This window comes from Macaca nemestrina, chromosome 9, assembly GCF_043159975.1.
Source record: "Macaca nemestrina isolate mMacNem1 chromosome 9, mMacNem.hap1, whole genome shotgun sequence".
Lineage (NCBI taxonomy): Eukaryota > Metazoa > Chordata > Mammalia > Primates > Cercopithecidae > Macaca > Macaca nemestrina.
In genome coordinates, this window is record NC_092133.1 from 50,703,011 (window position 1) to 50,729,321 (window position 26,311).

The 26,311-nt window shown below is 34.3% G+C and overlaps 1 protein-coding gene across 11 annotated transcripts in view; it reads right to left on the reverse strand.

Moving 5' to 3' along the window:
• LOC105496640 (protocadherin related 15) overlaps positions 1 to 26,311 on the reverse strand; it is a 1,825,405-nt gene that overhangs the window by 836,262 nt on the left and 962,832 nt on the right. For all 11 annotated transcript variants that reach the window (XM_071069550.1, XM_071069551.1, XM_024797557.2 and 8 more), the window contains one exon: positions 17,119 to 17,237. In XM_071069550.1, the coding sequence (XP_070925651.1) occupies positions 17,119 to 17,209 (91 nt within the window). In that variant the 5' untranslated portion in view covers positions 17,210 to 17,237. The remainder of the gene's footprint in view (positions 1 to 17,118; positions 17,238 to 26,311) is intronic.

Genomic DNA, 26,311 nt, shown 5'->3' on the forward strand with positions numbered 1-26,311 from the left:
CCATGAATCCAGCAGATCATGTGTGGACAAATCTTGGATACAACCACATAAAATATTGATGACTGTGTTAACAATGTTCTTTTTAAACATTATCTAAGTTTAAGCCTTAACAGATCTCATCACTATTCCAATTGTTCAATGAAGAAACTTAATAAATGCAAACTAGCTGAAGAGTCTTCACCGAGCATTTAGCTGGGCAGCCCTTGGGGCAGTATAGGATCTTACAAGAGCAGGGAACATTAACAACATGAACTGGGCCACTGATATCAGGAACGGCTGCTTCATTGTGATCCATTAGCATTATAAACAAATGCCCAGAAAGGCAGCTAATAGTCAGAGATGAGCAAGAAAGAGAGGAAACACCTGAAGAAAGCATGAATTCAGAGTTTGAGTTTTCTACAAATACTTTTCTGAATAACACACAATCGTGGAATACTAATTTGATCTCTAATAAATTACATATATCAAATATACCAAAAATACTCAGCATAAAGTATAAAGAATTATTAATATTTGCTTATAATGTTCTAATTTTTCCTGGGGAGATATCAACAGAATTGCATTCCATGAATCCAGAAGATTATGTGTGGACAAATCTTGGCTACAATCACATAAAATACTGATGACTGTATTAACAATGTTCTTTTTAAACGTTATCTAGATCTAAGCCGAAGAGCTGTTATCAGTATTCCAATTTTTCAATGAAGAACTATATAAGTTATCTATAATTACATATATATGAGAGATTCAGTTACTAATAACCCATGATAATGTGATAAATTACACATATACATGTGTGTATGTGTATGTGTGTAAATTTTTAGAGATTCACTTAGTATTTTGTGTGTGTGTGTGTGTGTGTGTGTGTGTATATATGTGTGTGTATATATATATATATATATATATATATATAGAGAGAGAGAGAGAGAGAGAGAGAGAGAGAGAATCTAGATTTCTTGTTTTCCTAACAGGATGCAAAAAAAACTACGCTGTGGGGTGGGTAATATCTCCTTACTAAACATTTATGGACTGATTTTGTCCCTACATAATTGACCAGTGTCATATAAATCAAACTCTCATTACATATTTTTGAATTGTTGTTTGAACTCCAGCTACTATTCTCAAAGCTCACCAACTTGCCCTTCTAGCTGAGGCATTTTACTTCTCAATCTACTTTTTATTCAATGCTTATTTATTTCGTTAATCACGAATTGGGTCATTCTACCAAGTGTTGAGGAAAATATAAGTAAATGAGACAGTCTCTGTTCAGGATTTTATAATGTAACCATGAAAACAAACATTACATGACATGCTATAAAGGAAAGATGGACATTAATTTTGATTGGGTGTCATCAATAGTAACATTGAAGAACAATAAATAAATTAGTATCAAGTAATAAGTAGAATTTTAGAAAAATCTGGAAAGATAAACTTTTGTTGAAATTTTGACATTGTAAAATAACAGGACAGCATGTGGCTATTGCACTTCAAACTAAGATAACAGTTTTGCTCTCAGGTTTCCCACAGAATAGTTGAATCACAATGAGAAAGCAACTTAAGTTCCCTGCTTCTTTATAGTTCCCTGATCTCTAAACTAGACATAATAATAAATACTAGTAATTATTATTATAATCACAAGGACCCTATGGAGTAATTGTGAACATTAAAGAAAATCTATATAAATAAATCTATATAAAATCTATATAAATCTATATAAGAATTTAATTAATAAATTCTTAATAAATGTTAGTGGTTATTATTAGTGACTGATGCTTACACATAAAATGATTATTGATGTGATTCATAATTTCAAGAGACTTGTTGAGTGGTATATTAGTCTGTTCTCATGGTGCTATAAAGTCATACCTGAGATTAGGTAAAATATGAGGAAAGACTTTTAATGGACTTACAGTTCCACATGGCTGGGGAGGCCTCAGAATCATGTTGGAAGAGGACGGGACATCTTACATGGCAGCAGACAAGGGAGAGAATGAGTATCAAGCAAAAGGGGTTTCCCCTTATAAAACCATCAGATCTCATGAGACTTATTACCTACCATGAGAACAGTATTGGTAAAACAGCCACCATGATTCAAGTATTTCCCATGGTTCCTTCCCACAGCACATGGGAATTATGGGAGCTACAATTCAAGATGATATTTGGGTGAGGACATAGCCAAACCATATCAAGTAGGTAGGAATTATGTGTATGAAATAAGTAGGAACATCACTTAATGGTATATAAGAAGGCACTAAATACAATCAGTGGCAAAAAATGAACCTTACAAGCAATCAATCAAGAATAACTTCTAGGAAGGAGGGAGAAAAAGAGAGAGTGAGTATTGTTGTAAACTGGAGTTCCACAAAGGAACTTGAGCTTATAAATGAGCCCTGAATAGATGGAGTATGAGAAAGAAAAGGGCAAAGAGAGCGTACAGTAAGAAGAGAAAAAATATTTTAAAACAATATATAGAGAAGGAAATAAAAATGTAACATTCCAATAATGGAAAAGAATACAATGTGACTAAACAATTGGTTTATGTTGAGAAATTCTGGGAAATACTATGAGTAGGCAAAGCAAGAGTATATCACAAAGGGGCAAAAGCTAGGATACGGACACAATCCAGTAGTTAGTGGAAGAAATGTTAGGAGATACTTGAAAAAAGTACCGTTTTAGGAAATAGAGATTAGCGGTTGACTATGTTATTAACAATAGCTGAAAGAGAGAAGCTGAGTCACTTCAACTTCTGCAGTAAGCAAAGTCGCAGTCAGCAAACTGGCCTTTACATCCATGGGGGAATGTATTATCTCACTTTCATGGTGCATATCTATCATGGGTAGGTGAATGCAAGGGAAGCAGAGATCCACTCCACCTAGTCACTCAAGGATAAGGGCTGACTGAGGCATTACCTTGTATAGCTGAACCGTCTGTGATTCATGTCTTCCTAAGTTGTTTTGACAGAAGAGCGAGAAAATGAAGAATTTCACATGGATTTTTGTTGCATCAGCCCAAGAATAATATGTCATACTTGCTTATATTTCACTGCCCAGAGATAGTTATACAGTTCTGCCTAATAGATGAATATTTAAATGACTCATCAGAACAAACTGAATATTTGCAAAATATAACTGTTTCCTACAAATGCAATGTGACAAAGGTCTAAACTTATTTATTTATTTACTTCACAAATGCATATGAAACAACAAATATGAACTAAGCTACAAGATTTCAATGACAACAAAACCACACCTACCTTCCCAGTTCTTATGTGCAAGGAATTTAATGTCAAATTGCAATTTTCATTGAATAATCTAGGACTAAGCTGTCCTAGGAAAAGGGAGTAAATGTAGACAGAAAATGACACATTACCTTGTACTGTCCGATTTATCTCAACAGTCATTCTGCTTTGAAGGAATTATTTGGTCACATTTTATCTTCTATTCACACCTGCTACTTTCAGGACCTTTCTTTCCCTCCTCTTTCTTTGAGATTTTCAGTTGCTGTTTTGCCTTGTCGTCTGTGTCCATTCTTAGCTCCAATCCTGGGACTCAGCTGGAGTCACAGAGGCTTGCATCTGAGACCTCTGCATTGCTCAGTGACTAAGGCAACTGAATTAGGGCAAGGACAACTGGAATAGCTCTGTCCTCCACAGCAGGTGGGGTCTGATAAAAGCTATATGCCTAAGACCCTGCAGTATCAAAGAACTAAGACTCACAGGCATACCTAACTGGAATCTATCTCTATTTCAGTGTTATGGGCTAGACTGTGTTCCCCCAAAATTCATATATTGAACCTCTACCCCCTAGTAACTCAGAATGTAACCATATTTGGATATAGGGATCTTGAAGAGATAATTAAATTAAAATGAGTCTCTTAAGGTGAAACCTATAAGAAGAAACTAGGACACAAGGAGAGACATCATGGGTGTGCCTGTACAGAAGGGCAACAATGTGAAGAGGCAGGGTAGATATCTGAGAGCCAAGGAGTGAGGACTGTGAGGCAACGAGCTCAACTAGTACCTTGATCTTGGATAATTCCAGTCTCCAGAAGTGCTTAAATTTCCTGTTGTTTAAGCCATCTAGTCTGTGGTATTTAATTATGGCATTCCTAGCAAAAGGAAAGCTTTTATCTCTGTTTCCAATAAACATTTCAATCCTATGGTAGGAAAATGACAATCTGCCTAATCTCTGCCACTTCCTAACAAAAATCTTGTTTTATTAGGAATACAAACAAAACATATTTTATATATTTTTCTTATAATTTTATGTCTGATGTACCAGAAAATGATACATATGTATTGTATGCTTTGTCTTATTTGAACTCATGATAACCCTATGAGATAGGTAGTACCATTTTCCTCATTTTATAAACAAGAACAGATGACTTAGATCAAGTAGCTTGACTCTGATAACATATCGGTTAAGTAGAAGAGCTCATTTATCTAACACTGTTACCTTTCATGACAGTGATGATGAAAACAGCTAACAGAGTATCCATGTGACCATTATTTATCTAAGCCCCTTATATTAAATAATTGAACATTCATAATATTCCTAAGTATTCCTACTAGCCATGTGTTATCGACATGGAAATTTAAGCAAAGAGATATTGTGTAATTTACCATACCCACAGAGCTACAGAGATTTGGAGCCAGGACTCAGATCTAGGCAGTCCAAACCAAAGTTGTATATTTTTAACCACCACACTCTACTGCTTCTCAAAGTTTGGAGTAGGTATATTAGCATCTGGTAAAGGCTGCTGAGGATATTGTAAACCTAAGGTAATGACTTCTGCTATTGTATACTTTTAGAAAACTGGATCAGGATCAAAACCGTCCAGTACATGCTATTTTGTTACCTTTGGATTCTTTAATACCTAACCTTGTGTGATTGGGTTCATATCACAGCGTTTATGATCGTTATTGCTGCAAACAGATAGCTATACATATCTTAAAAGCACCAACTCAGTCTTCTTCAAATTTTTCCTGAAATTTCCATATGCTTCTCAAGTTCCTTACGTGAAAACTCAAAATTCTTCCTGCAAACATTTTCTGATCATCTCTTCTCCAAAATGTTTTATCAGTTAATTAGTTAATTAAATTTTTAATTGGCAAATAATTGTGCACATTACATATTTTGGGGTACAATGTGATGTTTTGATATATGTTTACCTTGTGAAATGATTAAATATACTAATGCACAAATTTATCAACTCCTAAACTTGTCATTTTAGGATGAAAACATTTAGAATCTACTCTTTTAGTAATTTTGAAACACACAATGCAATATTATTATTGTTACCATTGTGTGCAATAGATCACTGAAGCTTATTCCCTCTCTAATTGAAATGTTATAATCTTTGATCAAGAGCTCTTCTTTCTCATCTCCTTGCTCACTCTACCCACCAGGTTCTGGTAACCACCAACCACATCCAGTGGATAGCCAGTTAAATAATGAGAAGTTAGAGAAAGTAGACAGTTGCAAAGGAGATGATGTTATTTAATTGTTCAGAATATATCCAAATGTGTTTATAATAGGAGATAGGCCCTTATGGGAAAACAAATGAGAGTGGGACAATTTCAAAATCAGACAAAAGTAAAAAGTAGTATATTCACCAGAAGATGGAGTAGAAGTCTGATAGGGAGACACTCAGAAAAGGTCAGTACAGAGAACCTCTGAGAAAAAGAAAGCTGCAGGAAAGGTAAATCAATAATGCTGTTTGCTGAAATGCTACAAAATCATAGTACTTGTCTAAGGAAGTAGTTACTGGAAGCTATAGAGAGTGCACTTTCAGTATAGTTACAAGAAAAACCAAATTGCAGAGCTTAAGGGAATTCGTGAAGAAGTGGTAGCAACAGATACAAAGATGTGACAGAACATCCAACAACAACAAAAAAAATCTCTATTATGGATTGTATAAGTCATTGATGACTCAGAGCCAAGCAAGTTTATAATTACATTTTTGCTCAACTTCAATTTTTATAAAGAACATTTAAAATGAGTTCTGCTTTTCCATATAATTAGAATGTGGGCATTTTTCAATCATTCTAAAATTTTCAGATTATTAGAACCACAAAGACAAGCATCCACCTTACCAGGTATTATTGATTTTATATGCATTGCCTGGACTCTGAATTAGACCTTTTATTTCTTTTTCCTGTCTCAGCAGGACAAATAAGAACGTCTGAGCACCAATACTGGCATATTCTAAGTTACCTCAGAAATAACATCTTTGGGTAAGGGGTGTGGGTTTAGTGGGGCGTGGGTGTGGTGAGGGTGTGTGTGTGTGTGTGTGTGTGTGTTTTAGCAGAAAAGAATCTTCTAAGTACAATGAAATGGGCTTCTATTTATCAGTACCTTTTTTCTTCTCTCTCTTTTAGTTCTGTTGCTTTCCAGGATATACACATGGCTTTAACAGAGTCTATTACTGGAATACAGAGAAGCTATTGAAGTAATCCTTCAAGGCACAAGGTCAGAACTTAGAGAAGTCACAGAGTTTATATTTCTGAACCTGATTACCAGAAAATTGTTATAAAGCAAGAAAAGATATATGCTTTCAAATTGTTATCCTACAACCAAATCCATTTTGGAGACACAAGGATCCACAAGATTACTCACCTTCAGAAAAACATGAAGACACGAAATGCTAGTCTTGGTACAACCTAATGAAAAGACACCGCTGAGATTTCATATGAAAATAACATTGAGATTGTTTAGAAAAAATTATTGGAGTTAACATTGAAAGTAACAATGGTATTTCTTGTCATCCCTTTCTAAATGGCATATATGGTATGTAATCTAGAAAATGTACATATACATGTAATAGCTTACAAAGCTTCCAATAAAAAAGACAAAGTCTCAAGATTTCACCATCTAAGAACATCAAAGTAGTTACTATTAAAACTTGAATTTAACCTCTCAGAATAAAAATACAGTCAAAGTTTTTGTTTATTTCTTTGTTTTTCCAAGATGGTTGACTGACATTGGATGCTAGTTCTCAGAAAGATCAAAGTTACAGGTTAATGGTAATGATCTGAATGTAAAACAGTCAAGCGACAGCCAGGACCCGTCAGAGAACCCACAGGAAGAAGCTGGGGTACAGAAAAAGAAAGAGGAAGGAAGAGTCTGGCAGAGATTGACCCCCAAGGAACTTAGAGACCCAATAAAAGTATAGGTGGGGGTGCTTCTCTATTCCCCTCACCCTGGCAACAACCTGCTGAACATCAAATTATTAGAGAGTCCTTCTACCCTCACAATTTTGGGCAATGCTATCCATGGCAATTTGGAAAATTCCCAAAGACAGAAATCCATGTTGTTAGCTCACACAGGGGTGCCCACACTCTTCTCAGGCCTGAACTGAGATGTCAAGTGCTGTACTATTGTGTACACATAGTGGGCCACTACTGTGCCTGTAGAACCTCAGTCACTGAGCTACCACATCACAAGATCCCCTGCAAACATACCCCATAACCTGCTCTGACATCAACAATCAAAGGGAAACAGAGAGTCCCTGAGGAACTGTGGCTCCCTGGTAATGTAACCCTCAATGTGGCCTACCCATAGGAAATGGGGGTTCACAGCCCTCCAAAGCCTGCCTTGGGAGAAAGGAAATGTAGTGTGACACAGATCACTGAAGGGAGCGGCACCGGCAGCCGGGAATGGATATGGAGAGGTAGTCATCTTCTGCTCCTCCTGTCTACTCTTGCAGACACAGCAGAGAATTTACCAGATAAGGGCCACCCCTTGTGAAATTGGAGTACATTTTTCCAGGGTTTTTCACAACAGCTACACCTCCATTCAAAGTGAGCCCCTGCCACAGAGGCTTTCATGAAGGGTGAGACCCATGTCTCCCCTTCTATACAAAGAAAAATTGTCCCAGTAACTGAAGGCAGACAAGCTACAAAGTTGTCTGTCATGAACTTGGGGAAGAGGATTTGTCCTGAGTCCATTTTGTTGGTAGCTGCCGGAGGTGCATACACATGATATCCAGCTGCACTATAGCCAGGAGTCAAAGAACAATGTATATTTAAACTGAAGGTCATGAGCAAAATGCAACAGGGGCATGATGGGGAAGCAGATCACATTCCTGCCTGCCTAGGATGAGGACCCGGTATAGGCCTCCAACCCCCTTCCATTGAAACATCGCCACAGCCCAACAAGATCTTCACCAGCTACACCTGCCAGGGTGGTTGCCTCTAGTCATTACTGAGCTACCAGAGAATGAGCAGGCTCTTATGTGTAAGTGACATCACTGGACTGGAAAATAAACTGCACCACCAAATGGAATACCTGTTCTCAGAAAGGCATAGGGCTAGTGAATAAGATAAGCTTCCTGAGACCTCTGTACTCTCAGCCTCACAGGAGATAGTGCCAGCTGATACATCTAACACATCACAACAACAGGCAACATTTAAGAAAGTCACCATACAAAGATTATCCACAATCAAAGAACCCATATAGAACTTTGGCACACTGAAAGCACCTCAAAACAAAGCATATCATATGCATCATAACATAAACCACAGTCATTCCCTAAAGGAAAAATAAAAATATATAAAAAGAAATTTAAAGCTTTACCTAAATGATATAAAATTCGAAAATAAGAAGTGATATCTCCTTTAGATGAGGAAGAATCAGTGTATGAACTCTAGCAGTATAAAAAGGTAGAGTGTTTTGACATCTCTAAAGGGTTACACTGGCACTCTAACAGTAGATTCTAATCAAAATGAAAATTCTAAAATGACAGATAAAGAATGCAAAGTATGGAGTGCAAGGAATCTCAATCAGAAAAATGATGAAGGTTATAAAAGGCAAAATAACGGTATTAAAAAATAGAAATTCATGAATTGCAAAAGTAACTAAAGGAATTTCAAAACATAGTTGAAAGCTTTAACAATACACTAAACCATGCAGAAGACTGTTTTTTTTTTTTTTAATTAACCCTGTCAGACAAATATTAAAAAATTTTAAAAATGAATAAATCCTTCAAGAAATACTGGATTATGGAAAGCAACCAAATCTGTACTTAGAGGAATTCTTCAGGAAGAAGAAAAGGAAAGAAACATGAAAAATATAATTGAGGAAATAATTGAGGGAAATTTTCCTCTTCTTGTCAGAGAGGAGGACATCCAGATATAAACAATTTAGAGAATATCTGTAAGATATTATACAGATGAACATTACTAAGGCATAAATTTATCAGACTATCCAAAGTCAATGCTAAAGAAAAAATCTTATGCAGTAAGTATCAAATTATCTGCAAAATATAGTCCCATCAGACTAACAGTGGACTTCTCAGCAGTAACCTTAGAAGCCAGAAGAGAGTAGAGGTCTATTTTGAGCCTTCTAAAAGAAAAAATATATATATAATAAATGGCAGCCAAAACTTTTATATCCTTCCAACCTTAGCTTCATAAACAAAGCAGAAAAAAAGTCTTTCCTAGACAAGCAAATGGTAAGGGAAATGTTCACACATAGACTGGTCCTCAAGAAATCCTTAAAGGACTTCTAAACATGCAAATGAAAGGATAATACTTGCTACCAGAAAAGCACATATAAGTACAAAGTTCACAGATCCCATAAAGCAATTACACAATTGAATATACAAAGTGACTAGCTAACAACAATATGACAGGAACAAAACCTCACATGTCAATATTAATCTTGAATGTAAATGGCCTAAATATTCCACATAAAAGATATGCATTTGCAACTTGGATGAAAAAGCAAGACCCAACAATCTGCTGCCTTCAAAAGACTGACCTACTGTGTAATGATATCCACAGCCCCAAAGTAAAGGGTGCACAATGATGTGCTACACAAATAGAAAACAACAAAGATCGGGCATTGCTATTCTTGTATCAGATGAAACAGATATTAAATCAAGAAAGGTTAAAAAAAAAAAAAAAAGACAAGGATACTATATAATGGTAAAGGGTTCAATTCAACAAGATTTAACCATCCTAAATATATACACCGAACACCACAGCACCCAGATTAATAAAAACAACTAGATCTAACAAAGGAGATAAGAAGGTCATACAATAATAGCTGAAGTATTTAACAACTATTAACTATATAATCTGTCTGGTGACAGCACCATATAGATTATCAGGGCAAAAGAAAACTAACAAAGTAACTCCAGACTTAAATTGAACTCTTGATCAAATGGATGTAATAGACATCTACAGAACATACCATGCAACAACCACAGAGAATACATTTTTCATATCTGTGCATGGAGTGTTCTCTAAAATTAACCAAATACTTGGATTTAAGGCAAGTCTCAATAATTTCAAAAAAATCAAAATTACGTCAATCATCTTCTCATCATATGACAGAGGAAATAACATTAGAAATATATATTGGCTGGGTACAGTGGCCCATGCTGGTAATCCTAGCAGTTTGGGAGGCTGAGGTGGATAGATCATTTGAGGTCAGGAGTTCAAGACCCGCAAGGCCAACATGGTAAACTCCTATCTCTATTAAAAAATACAAAAATTAGCCAGATGTTGGTGGTGCACACCTGTAATTCCAACTACTCAGGAGACTGAAGCAGGAAAATCGCTTAAGTCTGGGAGGTGGAGGTTGCAGTGAGCCGAGATAGCACCACTGCACTTCAGTCTGGGTAATAGAGTAAGACCCTGTCTCAACAACAACAACAAAAAAAACACATGTCAGGAGAAACTCTCAAAACCACACAAGTCCATGGAATCTGAACAACTTGCTACTGAATGATTTTAGGCTAAATAAGAAAATTAAGGCAGAAATAAGAAAAGTTGAAACAAATAAAAATAGAAATACAACTCACCAAAACCTCTGGGATACAATGGACACAATGAAAGCAGTGTTAAGAGGAAAGTTTAAAGCACTAAATGCCTACATAAAAATGATTAAAATATCTTAAATTAATAACCTAATATCACACATTAAGGAACTAGAAACATAAGAACAAACCAAATGTAAAGCTAGCAGAAGAAATAACAAAAATCAGAGCAGAACTAAATGAAATTGAGACTGTAAAAACCAAACGAGATATTAACAAAGGAAAAGGTGTTTCTTTGAAAGGATAAATAAAATTGATAAGACTGATATTTAAGTTAACCAAGGAACAAAAAGAGAAGATTCTAATAAGCACAATCAGGAATGATAAAAATGTGGCATTACAATTGATACCATTACAACCGATACCATCAAAATACAAAATATATTCAGAGAGTAGTCTATGTAGATTCTTAGAGAGTAATCATGGTAGACTATGAACATTTCTATGATCAAAAACCAGAAAACCTAGAAGAAATGAATAAATTCCTGGAAACATATAACCTGCCAAGATTGAACCGAGTGAAATTGAAATCCTGAAGAGACATATAATGAGTTATGAAATTGAATTAGTAATAAAAAATCAATTTTCCAAAAAAAGCCAGGAGCAAACAGATTTACAGTCAGACTTTACCAGACATACAAAGAACTAGCAACCACCCTGTATAAACTAATAAAAAAACTGAGGAGGAATGACTCCTCTCTAACTCATTATATGAAACCAGTATCATCCTGATACCAAAACCTAGCATTGAACACATGCACACAAAGAAAAATACAGGCCAATATCCCTGATGAATAGACACAAAAATCTGCAACAAAATACTAGTGAACCAAATCCAGCAGTGTATCAGAAAGATCACTTGTCACAGCCAAGTGGATTTTATTCCAGGGATGCACAAATGGTTAAACATATGCAAATCAATAAATGTGGTTCACCACATAAACAACTTTAAAAACAGTAGCCATATGATCATCTCAATACATGCAGAAAATACAGTCAATAAAATCCAATATGCCTTTATGATAAAAACCCTCAACAAACTAGGCATTGAAAAAACATACTGCAAAATAATAAGAGCCATCCATGACAAACCCACAGCCAACATCATACTGAATGGGAACTGTAACAAGACAAGGATGGCCACTCTTAGCAATCAGGCAAGGGAAATAAATAAATGTCTTCCATATTGAAAAAGAGGGAGTCAAATTACCTGTGTTTGCCAATGACAATCTTACACCTAAACAACCTTGATATTTCCTCCAAAAGATTCTTTTACCTGATAAACTACTTCAGTAAGGTTTCAGGATGCAAAATAAATGCTTGAAAATCAGTTTCATTTCTATAGATCAACACTCAAACTGAGAACCAAATAAAAATCTCAATTTCATTTACAATAGACACAAAAAAGAAAATATTTAGAAATATATTTCACAAAGGAGACCAATGAAGTAAAAGATGTCCACAACAAGAACTATAAAACACTGCTGAAAGAAACACTACATGACAGAAACAAGTGGAAAAATATCCATGATCATTGTGTGGAAGAATCAGTATCATTAAAATGACTGTACTGCCCAAAGCAAGCTACATAGTCAATATAATTTCTATCATAGTATCAAATTTATTATCCATAAAATTATTTTAAAAATTCTAAAATACATATGGAACCAAAAAAAGAACCTGAATAGCCAAAGCAATCCTAAGCAGAAAGATAAAGTTGGGGGCATCATATTATCTGACTTTATACTATAAGGCTATAATAATAAATAAAAAAAAAAAACAGCATGGCATTGGCATAAAAATAGACACATAGATCTATGGACACAATAGGGAAACCAGAAAATAAAATTACATATGTATAACCACGGTTCTTCAACAAAGCTGACAAAATTAAAAATTGGGAAAAGGTCACCCTATTCAATAAATGGTGCTAGGAAAACTGGCTAGCTAAATGCAGAAGAAAGAAACTTCACTCCTATCTCTCACCATATGCAAAAATTAAGAATTAAAAATTTAAATTTAAGACCCAAAATTATAGAGATCATAGAATAAAACCTAGGAAAACCTCTTTAGACATTAGCCTAGGCAAATAATTTATAAATAATACCTCAAAAGCAAATGCAGCAAAAACAAAAGTAGACAAATGGGACTTAATTAAGCCAAAGAGTTTCTGCACAGCAAAAGAAACAACTATCAGAATAAACAGACAACCTATAGTATGGGAGAAAACATTTGCAAGTAATATATCTGACAAATGATTTATATCTGGAATCTATAAGAAACTTAAACAAATCAACAAGAACAAAACATATAACTCCATTAATAAGTGAGGAAAGAACACAGACACTTCCCAAAAAAAGAAATGGAAGTGACCAACAAACATGAAAAACATTCAACATCACTAATCATTAGAGAAATGCAAGTTACAACAAAAATGAGACACCATTTCATTCCAGTCCGTTTGGACTTTTTATTATTATATATATCCTCAAAATCAAAACTAAATAAACCACAACATAAATGCTGCACACAACTTAGTTTGTTTACTTAACTGGGGAAAATATATTCGAACAATGGCTATGCATTACATATCTGTTTAAATCTCTCATAACATACAATTTAGCACAGGGTCCTGCTTCCTCTGCTTTCTGAGAAGATCTGCTTCCTAGGTTCCCCACACTCAATTTGGGATCAGGGCACACTTCCCAATTCAAATAAAATTTTCAGGATCATTAATGCATTAAAAATAAATTCAACATAAATCCTAATGCTTTTTTTTTTTTTTTTTTTTTTTGAGTCAGAGTTTCATTCTTGTTGCCTAGACTGGAGTGCAATGGCACAGTCTCGGTTCACTGCAACCTCTGCTTCTGTGGTTCAAGCAATTCTCCTGCCTCAACCACCCAAGTAGCTGGGATAACCAGAGCCTGCCACAATACCCTGTTTTTTTGTTTTGTTTTGTTTTGTTTTGTTTTGTTTTGTTTTTTTAGTAGAGACAAAGTTTTACCATGTTGGCCAGGCTGATCTCAAACTCCAGACCTCAGGTGATTTGCCCCCGTTGACCTCCCAAAGTGCTGGGATTACAGGCGTGAGCCACCCCTAATGCTCTTTTATCAGGGCAAAATAACAAAATGATACACCATAAACTATAAATCTATTATGTACTCTAATTTTCTAGTAGCTCTATCAGCTACATTCTGACTTTTTAAACACAAAACCATACTATCAGCCTCATTTATGTTACTAGTACTTGTATAGATCTACAATCATTAACCAAATGAAATGTCCATTATGGAATTGACCATCTATAAATTTTATTGCTTCGTCTAAAATCATCCCAGCAATTTGAAAGAGAAATTTTTAAAGATTCAAAATTTAGCCAAAGTTTTCAAGTAAAAAATATTGTTACATGTTATTAATAATAAATTGTCCCTATAAATAATTTCACACAAAAGGATAATAATAGAATATTCAATTTTAGGATGAAGTGTTTATTAAAACAGCAATCCATTTTTTTCTTCCAACTCCCTTATGTTTAATTAAAAAATACACAGAAAAGCAGAATAAATTATTCTTAATTTAAAATCCAGAAGTGTATTATTCTTTAATATGGATATACTAAGGATAGCTTAAACATATTTTCCTTCACTTTTCTCTGAAGCTCCTATTTATGTAACTACATATGTAATATCATAATAGGCTAATCTAACCAGTAGATTATCTATAACAAGTTTTATTTTCCTTTTGGCCTTTTCTTGCAAGTCTCTATTCTGTTTACTACCATCACCACTGCCTTCTTTGAACCTAACCATGTACCTGCAAACCCAAAAATTTGGATAAAAATATTTATTCAAGTTATTCATGTCACATATTCCAGTTTAGTGCTAGTTTGTGTTAGTCATGATTTGCCTAGTCCTGATTTCAGCCCTGCATGGCACAGGCTCATGATTTTATATGGATTAAAAGAAAGGAATTATGAAAATCATTTTCAGTCATACATAACTGAATAATTCAATAGCACTAATGTCAAAGAGTCTCTAATTAAGGGAGGTTTGAAAGAGATAAAGGATTCAAAGGAGTCTGGGTGCGGTGGCTCAAGCCTGTAATCCCAGCACTTTGGGAAACCAAGGTGGGTGGATCACCTGAGGTCAGGGGTTCAAGACCAGTCTGGCCAACATGGCAAAACCCCATCTCTACTAAAAATACAAATAAATAAATAAATAGATAAATAAATAAATAGCCAGGCGTGGTGGTGGGCACCTGTAATCCCAGCTACTTGGGAGGCTGAGGCAGGAGAATCACTCGAACCCCGGAGCTGGAGGTTGCAGTGAGCGGAGATCGCTCCATCGCCCTCCTGCCTGAGCAAGACTCTGTCTAGACAAAAAAGAAAAAAGAAGTGGGAGGAGACCTAAAGAAAGAGAATGCATCATTATATCTGGAGGCACTTTGGAGGATACAAGCATGGAAGGAATAGTGAAATATACACACAGTTAGAAAACTGATAAAACACTAAACAAAAAGTAAGTTTATCTGTCATACTTCCCATTTCTTCAATATTCCTAAGAACTGAGTCACTTCCAAGAGGAGAAACCCTACAAAGCATTGCAGCTGTGTGAATATAGTATATTAAAGTCAGCCCCACGGTGCTGTATCCCTTGGCAAGTCTGAAATTCCACTGGGATTCAGAAAGTTGACTATGTGATGCCCAATAATCTCATATTAGAGGCAATGCAAATATATTTATAAGACTAAGAACTGTAACAAGCTTATGAAGAAAACCAATTTATAGCATTACAGGTTATACCAGAAGTAATTTCCTCTGTTAACTAAAATTACATTACTAAAAAGTGCATGGTTTGTAGATGTCTAATGTGAAGACAGACAGATAGTGAATAGTTTCCTGCTCAGTGTGAACACTAAATAAGAATGAAAATAGAATGCCTTATTATATAAAGTAATACCAATACATTGATTTGCAATCTACTCCTCTGGCACAATTTAAATTGTGTTCTTTAACTACAGAGTCACAACTCTTTTTCATTTCAATGTGTTTTCCTTCAAAATAGCAGTTATTTATATATACTGCTTTGAAATTCATTTTTAGGCTGCAGATTCACAATCTCCATAAATGCCAAAGATGTGAAGTTAAATTCAGATGCACTTGAAGTAAACACTGTGCTAACTAGCAGCAGTGTTCAAAAGATTATGCTGCCAATTATATGAAAGGGAATACTATTGTGAATTATTCTGCAAATCCCCAAAGAAGTTTATCTCTCACATTATTGAAGACTGGGAATGTCTTAATATATGCACAACTTGAACATTGTTTGGGAAAAAGCCAAACTAATTCATCTATCTTCTGATCAATCAGTTCAGCCAAGCAAAGCACAAAATAAATTCACATCCTTTGCTGCCATGAAGAGCAACCAGTTTGCTTGTCTGTGTACCACGAATGCCGAACAAATCTTGAATAACAACAATGGAAAGTTAAAAGAAAAGAAAGACAGGAAAGAAATAAAACTCAATTTTCTTCAATAGAAAATTTCTAGGGAGGAAATATTTTCCATTTTTTTCTTCTATCAAATTTAACATATTATATATATATCCTAACTCTCATTATAGGGTATTCTAAGACAGATTCTGCCAATATTGAAATATCTAAGACAGGCACAATTGGGCCATTGCAAGCAAATTTAATGTATTAAATGGATTCTAAGGAACCTGAAAATTAATAAATCTTTCTAAAATGACTGACTGACTGTTAGGGGAAAACTTAAGAAATCAAATACCAAATCTTTTTTTATTTTTCTATTCTTTCCAAAAAAAAAAAAAAATAGTGGGGGATAAAATAATGCAATGCCCGGTTAAAGTGCCAACAACAAAAATACTTATGACTGCTACTTCTGACCCTTTTGGGGGGTCAAATTTTGTTGTCTTTTGTATTTCTAGCTTTGTTTGAGACCTTTGTTTGCATATATTCAAGGGTTAGTAAATACAGTTTAATATTGTTTCTATGGCAATTAAGCATTTACCTAGCAAGAATAAGCAAACAGAGGTCTTGCATTAGATTTTCTACTAAACTCTATTCCTTCTACCATACTGCAATCTTTACTAAGAAACAAAGGACATGTGATTTCACTTTTCTAAGCTTATTTTAGTTAAGGTTAATTATTACACGGAGATACTAACCTTTCAATAATAAACTACAAATTAGCATTATTCATATCTGTGGTGTGTTTTCAATGTAATAACAAAAATCCTGGCTTGCTCTAAAGATCAAGCTAAAAGCAACCTTACCATCATCATACTGGCCCAAGCAGATTTTAACGAGAGAGCCCAGGATGATCCCTGAAGCTAAACACGTCCAGAGATAAAACTGTCGAAACATCTTCTGTCAAAGCTCACTCAAAGCTGATCTGAAATAAGGGGAGGTAGAAAGAAACATTTGACATGTTCATTAATCTGTTACAGGTAAACGCAATTGTCACAGCACAGAAAAGCCTTAATGACTTCATAGTTAATTACCTGTGCCATGTTATCCATTAACAAAGTAACACAATGGTTTAATGCACTGGAACTGTTTATCAACATAAATTTTCAGACAAGTAATCTCTAAGGAAAGACTTCTTTTCTGTTATTTAATTTTCCAGCAAGCAGGTTGAGAAGTTAACATACTAACAATATCAGAAGCACACTCTTTAAAATTTAAGACCTGATGGGTAACTCAAATGTTAATCAGTTTGAGTAACTAAACTTACGTTGTCTACAGCATAACTTTACAAACAAGTGTAAGATAGTAAGCCAGTTGTTAGTATCCTACATGAGAATTTCAATGAAAATCTGTCTTATGCAATTAAGTAGAAAAGTCTATCATTAAAACGTTAATTCCTTTCTAGTAGAGTGATCAGAAATTGACTTAACTATGCTGGGAAAGAGTAAGGAAAATCTGTCAATATTCACTACATCTGCTGTATGAAGCATTTGGATGCATTCCATTTTAATTTTCTTGTTTTACTTTTCAATCTTCCAGCAATTAAAAAAAAAAAAAGAAAAAAAGAAAAAGAAAACAACTGATTGAGAAATTAGTGGCCTGTGAGCACACACAAGAAAGTCTTATTGAAAGAATGACATGCTCATTTTCTTTGTAAATTTAGGAAATTATCCACACAGAATTGCTCAAAATGCCCCTGATTATAAATTGTGGCCCTGATTATAAATTGGAACACTGTTTCTCTAATTCAGAGGTTCCAAACTCAAATGCCTACAGAGTACAAGCAGACAAAGGAAAAGAATGAATTAGCCTAAGGGCACAACAGTGATGGTAGAGGCTGTGATAAACTGTGCAATACAAGGTTTTCTAAAGAGACCAGCTGGTGCTCAACTTCTGTCAATGGTTGTTAATGTGGGAATGCAAACCAGTGTTGCTGGGTCTTCTGATTTTCAAAGAGAAGGCAGAAATCCAAATTTTCATGTGATTTCCAAGTGTTTAGATGATCGTGCAATCTTCTTTATAAGACTAAATGCTTCTAGCACCTAATATTGATTCCTCAAGTTCTCCAGTTTTCTATTTCTGCCCAGGATTCTCTCCACTAGACTAGCTGTGGATAAGGTTTATCAGAGGGTATAAAGGAATGATTTTAATTCTGCTTTTGTCTACATTTTATCTATTTTTGATTTATTGCCAAGTGTTTAATAATGTTTATTTGTCCAGTAGCACTTATAAATATATATATAGAGAGAGTATTGTAAAATTGTATTAAAGGTGTAAGCTCTTTTTTAAACTAATGGGATACACAGTTCTTGGCTTTAAAAAATCACTGCTCCAGCTTACACACATTTTAAAATGAATTCTATTCTTCTTTGTTTCTTTGTCTAAGATAAAAAAGGAGCCTGCCTTCTTTTTAGCTGGGCCTTCCACACTTTTCCCTAACTGGCAAAGTGCTTGGCCCCTGCATTTATAATTTCTAGGGACAGAAAGCCCAAAGAAGAACTCACTATTAGATGCCAAGTCCACACTAACGTGTAGAAAAAAAGAAAAATAAAATTGGCCAATGCTACTGGTTGTGTAGAGTAGCGGATGAGTGTGGCTTCTTTTGAAATTCAAGCTTTTCAGCTTACTAGTTATATGACTTTGAAGAAATTAATAGCATCTTTATCTCACATTCCTCATTATCATAATGGATATAAAATAGTATCTACCTAATAAGATTGTCTTAAACATTAAATATGTAAGGGAATATAAATGCATGCTTAACACAGTGTACTTACTCACAGAACGAGTACCCCCAAAGCTTAATATGAGTCTTTCTGACTCAGCATTTATGGAACTTCCAAAGTCTTAAATACAGATTTACTCAATCTATCTTTAGCAAGGGCTATAAAGTAGATATTATTATCCCCATTTTATGAAGGAAAGGTCAGGCTCACAGACAATAAGTGACTGGCTCAAGGTTATAAACTGGTGAGCGTCTGAAGAGACCATAAAGTCTGTGAGTAAGATACTTTTGCTCATTCCATCAGAGAAAAGTATTGGAAAATATCCCAGAAAACGCAGGGCTCAGAAGTTTTCAAAGGATATGGAGGCCTAGGATGGCTTGCTGTATTGCTTCCCTTAAACTCTGAGAGACAGACATTGTAACCCCCTTCTCAAAGGGTTATAGCCCTACTGAGATTTCTATACACAATGACTTCAAATCTTTTTTTTTATTTGGAAAAATAAACATGACAACATTAAGAAATAAAACAATGTTACTTAAATTTTAAAAATATAAAGAGAAACCATAGACAAATACAAAGGATATATATTAGATATATATATTAGAAAGGATATATATTAGAAAACAAAATTAATACAACCCGGAAAATATATGTATTAGAAAACAAAATTAAAGAAAAAGCAGTATCTTAGCAAAGGACAAAAGGTCATAGTTGTGTTCCTGTGTGGGCCCTTGACCTGCCAGCTTGACTTCCTTTATACTAGTTTATACTATTATGCATTCACAAATTATGGTATATTATTTTATTCCTGACTGAAGCTAATTTGGTTTCATGGAGCAGTCTCCAGGATAAAAATAACTGATGGATCATTATTTTAAAGTCATTAATGCCACTGCCATTATTATGCCTCCAGAAACAAAACCTCTTGATCTATGGCTCTGCATGTTTGTAGAGGATTATATGTATACTTTTGAAAGCATCACAGACAAAACTCATATAAAAATGAATTTAGAATAGATACAGCATTTACTGCCCAGAGGAATGAGATAATTTTAGGGGAAATATTATACGTATTTGTCTTTGAATAATGAGAATAATAATAATTTCTATAGTTTTTTTTTTACTGGTTCATATGTATCTGCCTTATTTCCAAATAAATTTTAATCACTTCAATGGGCTCAATATTTACAGAGACCTGAAAGAAAGCTATGACTCATCACATCAACCCACCCAAAACACAGAACACATATTGACTTCGTGAGAAAACCCAGTTTCTAAACAAAGATATAATGAAAGGTACCTCCCACAAAGAGACTGTGTAAAAGACTACAGGACCAGCATGTTTAGTACAATATTGTGACAATCAACTGACAACCTATAGTGGCACTTCTGTGATTGCGATCAAATTAATTGGAAGAGATCAAGTGCTTTAGACAAAAGATTGTCTTCGTTACTAGCTTTATAATCTCTAGAATTACAAGAGAAAGTCCTATAGGAGACGAATTCCAAAATCTTGCTAAGTGACTATAGGTAAATGAAAAGCATGTCAAGCAACACCTCTGTGGTGGTGCTTTACTTTTACTACAAATCCCACATCAGACTCTTTCCAAGTTCCCTGAGGACAAATTTTTCCTCCAGAATTTCTTGGCCAATAATGTTATGTTCTAAAAATCCAAAGCATGTTCAATTCTAAAAAGAATTGTAGGTGACCTATAAATGAATACATTATTATACTTGTTTTTCAAGAGATAATTACATTGGTGTATTCAGTACTCTAATATAGCTAATAAAGTTATCATTTTGCAATCATGACTTAGAAATAGTATTCTTTTCTCAAAATACTGGGGAAAAGTGTTTGTTTCCTATTATAGTATAATATTACACGTAAGTGGTTTGCATTCCATGCGCATTTTATGACACATTTTCCTTAGTCTTAAGAATATTTTACTGCAATTATTCAAGACAAACATACTAATTTTGAATTTCACATCATTTGCATTTCCTGCAAGATAAATCTCATATTTATTTCTCTGGCATTCAATGTTCTCAAAAATTAATTTCTTCAACAAGCACTTATGGAGGGTCTACTAGATACCACTCACTCTTCTAGGCAGTTAGGAAATATCAGTGAACAAAGCTGACATAATTCTATGCTCCCGTGGATGTTATATTCCAGCAAAATAAAGATCCACCAACAACAAACATAAATAAGTTATATAACACGTTAAAATGTAATAAGTGACATGAAAATAGCAGCTATCATTTCAAAACTGTATATTGTCACTTTACAATAATTTTCATTCAGTAAATGAACTGAGATTACACAAAGCAACCAAAATGCTATCTGATAAAAACTGAATGAGAACTTTACAGTGAAAGTGTAACTATTCCGACAACCCTGACAGCATCCTTGATGGTATCTACTACTCTGAGTACAGATTTCTGTTCATCTCTTGGAAGGAGAATAAAGGTCTTTCACTGCCTTTCACTTTCAAATATAAATCCAAAGACTGGAAATACACAAAGGTCCTTCTTTTTTCTGTTTATCCCTGCTCCCTGAGTCTTGGGTGGTTGCAGTGACACATGACAAAAGCAGCCACGTTTGACACCACAGCAGTTTTCTCTTAAATACATTTTTGACAATGTTAATTATTTTTTAGCCTATGTCTGTGACTGCTATGTGAATAAACACTAATCTTCTTGAGATATCAAAGATTGGAACACACCATCATTACGCTGATAAGAAACCCCATACCAATACACAACCATGAAGCAAGCTCTACTCTCACAGTGAAGTGAGCTGTATATATGCAGTCTGCCCTTCAATAGTTTGTTCAGCCAAACTACTGTTACTGCTGATCTATAACAATATCTAGATAAAGCTATAAAACTAAAACTTGTCACTGCTCTGTATTCCTCGTGAGAAACATATGCTACTTACCTGCTGGAATAAAGCAAACTTACCTTCAAAGCAACCTCAGCTTCAAACTAAAAACATGAGGCTTTCCAAAGTCACTATATCTTACCACACCAAATATGAATTTCCTTAAATGCCTAGAGAGAAAACTGTCTTCTACCTCAGCATGGTGGTAAATATTAATAATGTCTTCATCACTACAGAGAGTACTTATCACCCTTCAGCATTACCAGATGAATCAGCTTTTCTTTTTTTAAAATGTGTAATATGAACTTTGGGAAAGTAAAATTTCAGAGAGCCTTTCAGATACATTCCCTCCTTCTAGATCACATTATATTTTTCTTTACTAAATATACATACGTATACATTTATATCATATATTCATCTATAAAAATATATTGATATTTATTGACAATTTTATAGTACATTTATACATAATATATTTATATATAAATTTATGTTACATAGTCACATATACAATTTATATAAAGTATATATTTTATTTAAATTTACATTAATGATAAGTAGATATTGATATTATCTCCCACTTTTTTAAAGTTTGCAATTTAAATTCAAGGGGTTCCGTTGTAGCTAATTTGAGGTATGGTTGGAAAGTAACCAATGTTTTTATAGGACACTGTGAGGTCCAAGGCACCTCTCCCACCTGGTCCAGCTAAATCAGGCTTACTAGATCTTTGCTCGGGCTTACAGTTTTTTGTTTGTTTGTTTGTTTGTTTGTTTAACATGCTACTACATCTGAATGTGCCTTCACTACCAAACTTAAAATACGTCTTAATTTGGCCAGGCATGGTGGCTCACGCCTGTAATCCCAGCACTTTGGGAAGTTGGGGTGGGTGGATAACTTGATGTCAGGAGTTCCAGACTAGCCTGACAAACTTGGTGAAACCCCATCTCTACTAAACATACAAAATATTAGTCGAGTGTGGTGGTGCACACCTGTAATCCCAGTTACTCAGGAGGCTGAGGTAGAAGAATAGCTTGAACCCAGGAGGCAGAGGTTGCAGTGAGCTGAGATTTCACCACTGCACTCCAGCTTGAGCAAGAGAGCAAGACAGACTCCATTTCAAATAAAAAGAAAATGTTAATTTGCTTTCTGGGTGCACGCTGTCTCTACATATAGATTTGCCCTAAACATGGTGGTATAAAATAAAATTGATGAAAATCAATTTTAAAATTAAGAATATAAATTATTAAGAATTAATCTTGCCATCACTTCAATCATTTACAAGGTCTTACATTTCAGTTTTAAACATTTTAAATATGTAATCAACAGTTGTAAACATTAAATGAGACTAATTTAACTCAAAATATATTTCTCAAAACCACGTGAAACACAGAAGGTAAGTCCAAGCTCAGGCATTCTTATTTTACAGCTATGGTGAATTCTTGGAAAATTCAAATCAGTATCTTAACATGTCTGTTGAGTCTATTCATTATTAAATTCTGGTTTTAATAATAGAACTTTAAATAAAACAGGGAGGAACACTGGTTTTCTTTTTGGGGAATACTACTTCTCAAGAAAACAAATGACTGACCAATATAATTAATCTGTTTAATTTGTGTTCAGAGATTGTATCTTCACAGAAAAAAGCTAATATTCAGTTTAGTCTATAATAGATACATGCCAAATGTTATAATTATATAGTCATACTAGCTGGTTTAATAAAATATAAATACACCAAAAATGTTTTTAAATGAGTGGAAATGTAATCTGTATGTTTACTATTGCTATTATATTGGATATTTTTCTTAGTGTTTACACGTACATTTACTCAATTAGTATTTATTTTATATTTAGTGCGTGTCAGACACTAATCTTCTATAGAAATAAATTATTCAATTTTCTCACAATGACTTTGCTATTGAGCATGCACTATATTTCAATTTTTTTAACCTAATATACATTTCAAGGCACTTTAGTAAAATAATTCCAAATTAGGAGATAAAGAAATTTCAATTGCCAATTTTTTGAGGTTTCCACTCAATCTACGTTTTTGGAACTTTCATCTAAATGTTAGTCTTTTAGACAAATACATTTCTCATTATTTCTTAGAAAAGTCTTCGGAAAAAAGCTTAGTATGAAAGGAGTGAGCAAACTGAAATACAAAAAAAGAAGGCCAAATATTATTTCATCAGTGGAGTGTGTAGCTTAAAAATATAACCAAGCAAATTTAAAATGGAGTTTTAATGCTCAAGCAAATGCATGCAAAATTTTAAAAAGGAAGCTTGAAAGACAGTTCTGTAGGATGTCATTCCCTGGCACAGGAAAATGATTCTGATTAATATTCTTGTTTGATGAATATTATAGATTCTAAGAAACACGAATAAATTAATGAGTACATGAGTATTTTCCTAAGGCAAATCCATCAGCACAAAATTCAAAAGTATTAAGTCAGTCAAGAGAGACTAAACATAAAAATATGAAAATGCCAGTGACTTGTATGATATAATGTAATAAAAGTCTTGGCTCTGGAATGAGAGAGTCTTGCTTTGCATTCCTAGTTATGCTGCTTTGGGAGGGCTATATAAGGGTAAACTAGTTAAAACTTGTAAGAATCAGTTTAAAATTAGGACAGTAAAATCCTTGTTATTCTTCTGTAATTGACAGATGAAAATTTGAACAAAAAATAAAAGTTAAGAATATTCATTTGTTCATTTATAGCATAAGTGTTTGATGGGCGCTGATTCTGGATAGCATACTTTATAAGATGCAGCGGCTACAGCTTTATGAGAAAAACTGAATGAATTAATAATAAATAATAGTCTATATAGAGTTTTCAGTCTAACGGTGTGACAGCCACACCTGAAGTAGTTCACAATGAATCAAATCCTCATATAATACTATTCTATAGATCAGGGTTTCAGTGCTGGTCCATGGCCTGTTAGGAACCAGGCCATGGAGCAGGAGGTGAGTGGTGAGTGAGCAAGCAAAGTTTCATCTGTATTTACAGCCCCTCCCCATCATTTGCATTACCGCCTGAGCTCCGCCTCCTGTCAGATCAGTAGCAGCATTGGATTCTCATAGGAGTACAATCTCTATTGTGAACTGCACATACAAGGGTTCCACGTTGCATGCTCCTTACAAAAATCTAATGCCTGATGATCGATCTGTCATTGTCTCTCATCATTCCCAGATGGGATCATGTAGTTGCAAGAAAACAAGTTCAGAGCTCCCACTGATTCTATATTATGGTGAGTTGTATGATTATATCATCATATATTATATTATAATAATAATAGAAATAGAGTGTATAATAAATGTAATGGACCTGAATCATCCCAAACCACTCTCCTGCTCCCAGCTCAAGAATATGATAAAGAACAAAGTGTCATTTTCTTGTTTCAATTAAGTTATATAAAATTCAGTCTTAGCACATTGGAGAAAGAGAAATCTTCCTGCTCTGTGTAAAGAAGCAATATATTGTAAACTGCCTTTGGAGAGGGACATATGCCAGGGAACTCCTGGTGACTTCTTGGACCAGACGATGGCCCCCAGACAACAGCCCTCAGTCATATAACCAAAAAGAAATGAATTCTGCCAACAATCTAAATGAGCTTTGTAAAACAGTTGCATTCTATACTGTTAATTACATTTTGAAAAGAAACGTAAGTTAAACACTAAATAATGAGATTTTAATTATTTTATATATGATCAATTGTATACATTAAATTCATTTTTCTATAAATCTAGTTACTACTTTTCTGTTTCTTATATTGAATAAAATTTGAACTATAACTCAGTAATATTTACTTGCTTTTGCCACTACCATAGCTTGGTAGGAAATAAGGTTTTAAATAATAGTCTTCTAAATAGGTGACAGATTTAGAATAAAAGATTCACAACAGTTCTAATTTTAAGAAATGACTTCACATGTTTAATGAAATAGCAAATGGGTAGTATTTACATTTCTAATTTGTTTTTCTTAAATCTGCTTGCATTTAAACAATCTAAAATTAATTAGCAAAGCATGTCATTAAAAAAAATTAAATTAAAGTTCTAGGATACATGTCCAGAATGTGTAGGTTTGTTACATAGGTATACATGTGTCATGGCAGTTTGCTGCACCCATCAATCCATCATCTACATTAGGTATTTCCCCTAATGCTATCCCTCCCCTAACCCCTACAACCCCCGACAGGCTCCAGTGTGTGATGTTCCCCTCTCTGTGTCCATGTGTTTTCACTGTTCATCTCCCACTTATGAATGAGAATATGTGGTGTCTGATTTTCTGTTCTTATATTAGTTTGCTGAGAATGATGGTTTCCAGCTGCATCCAAGCATGTCATGTTTATTAGATATAGTTGGTAATAGAAGGAAACATATAACTTTTTTGT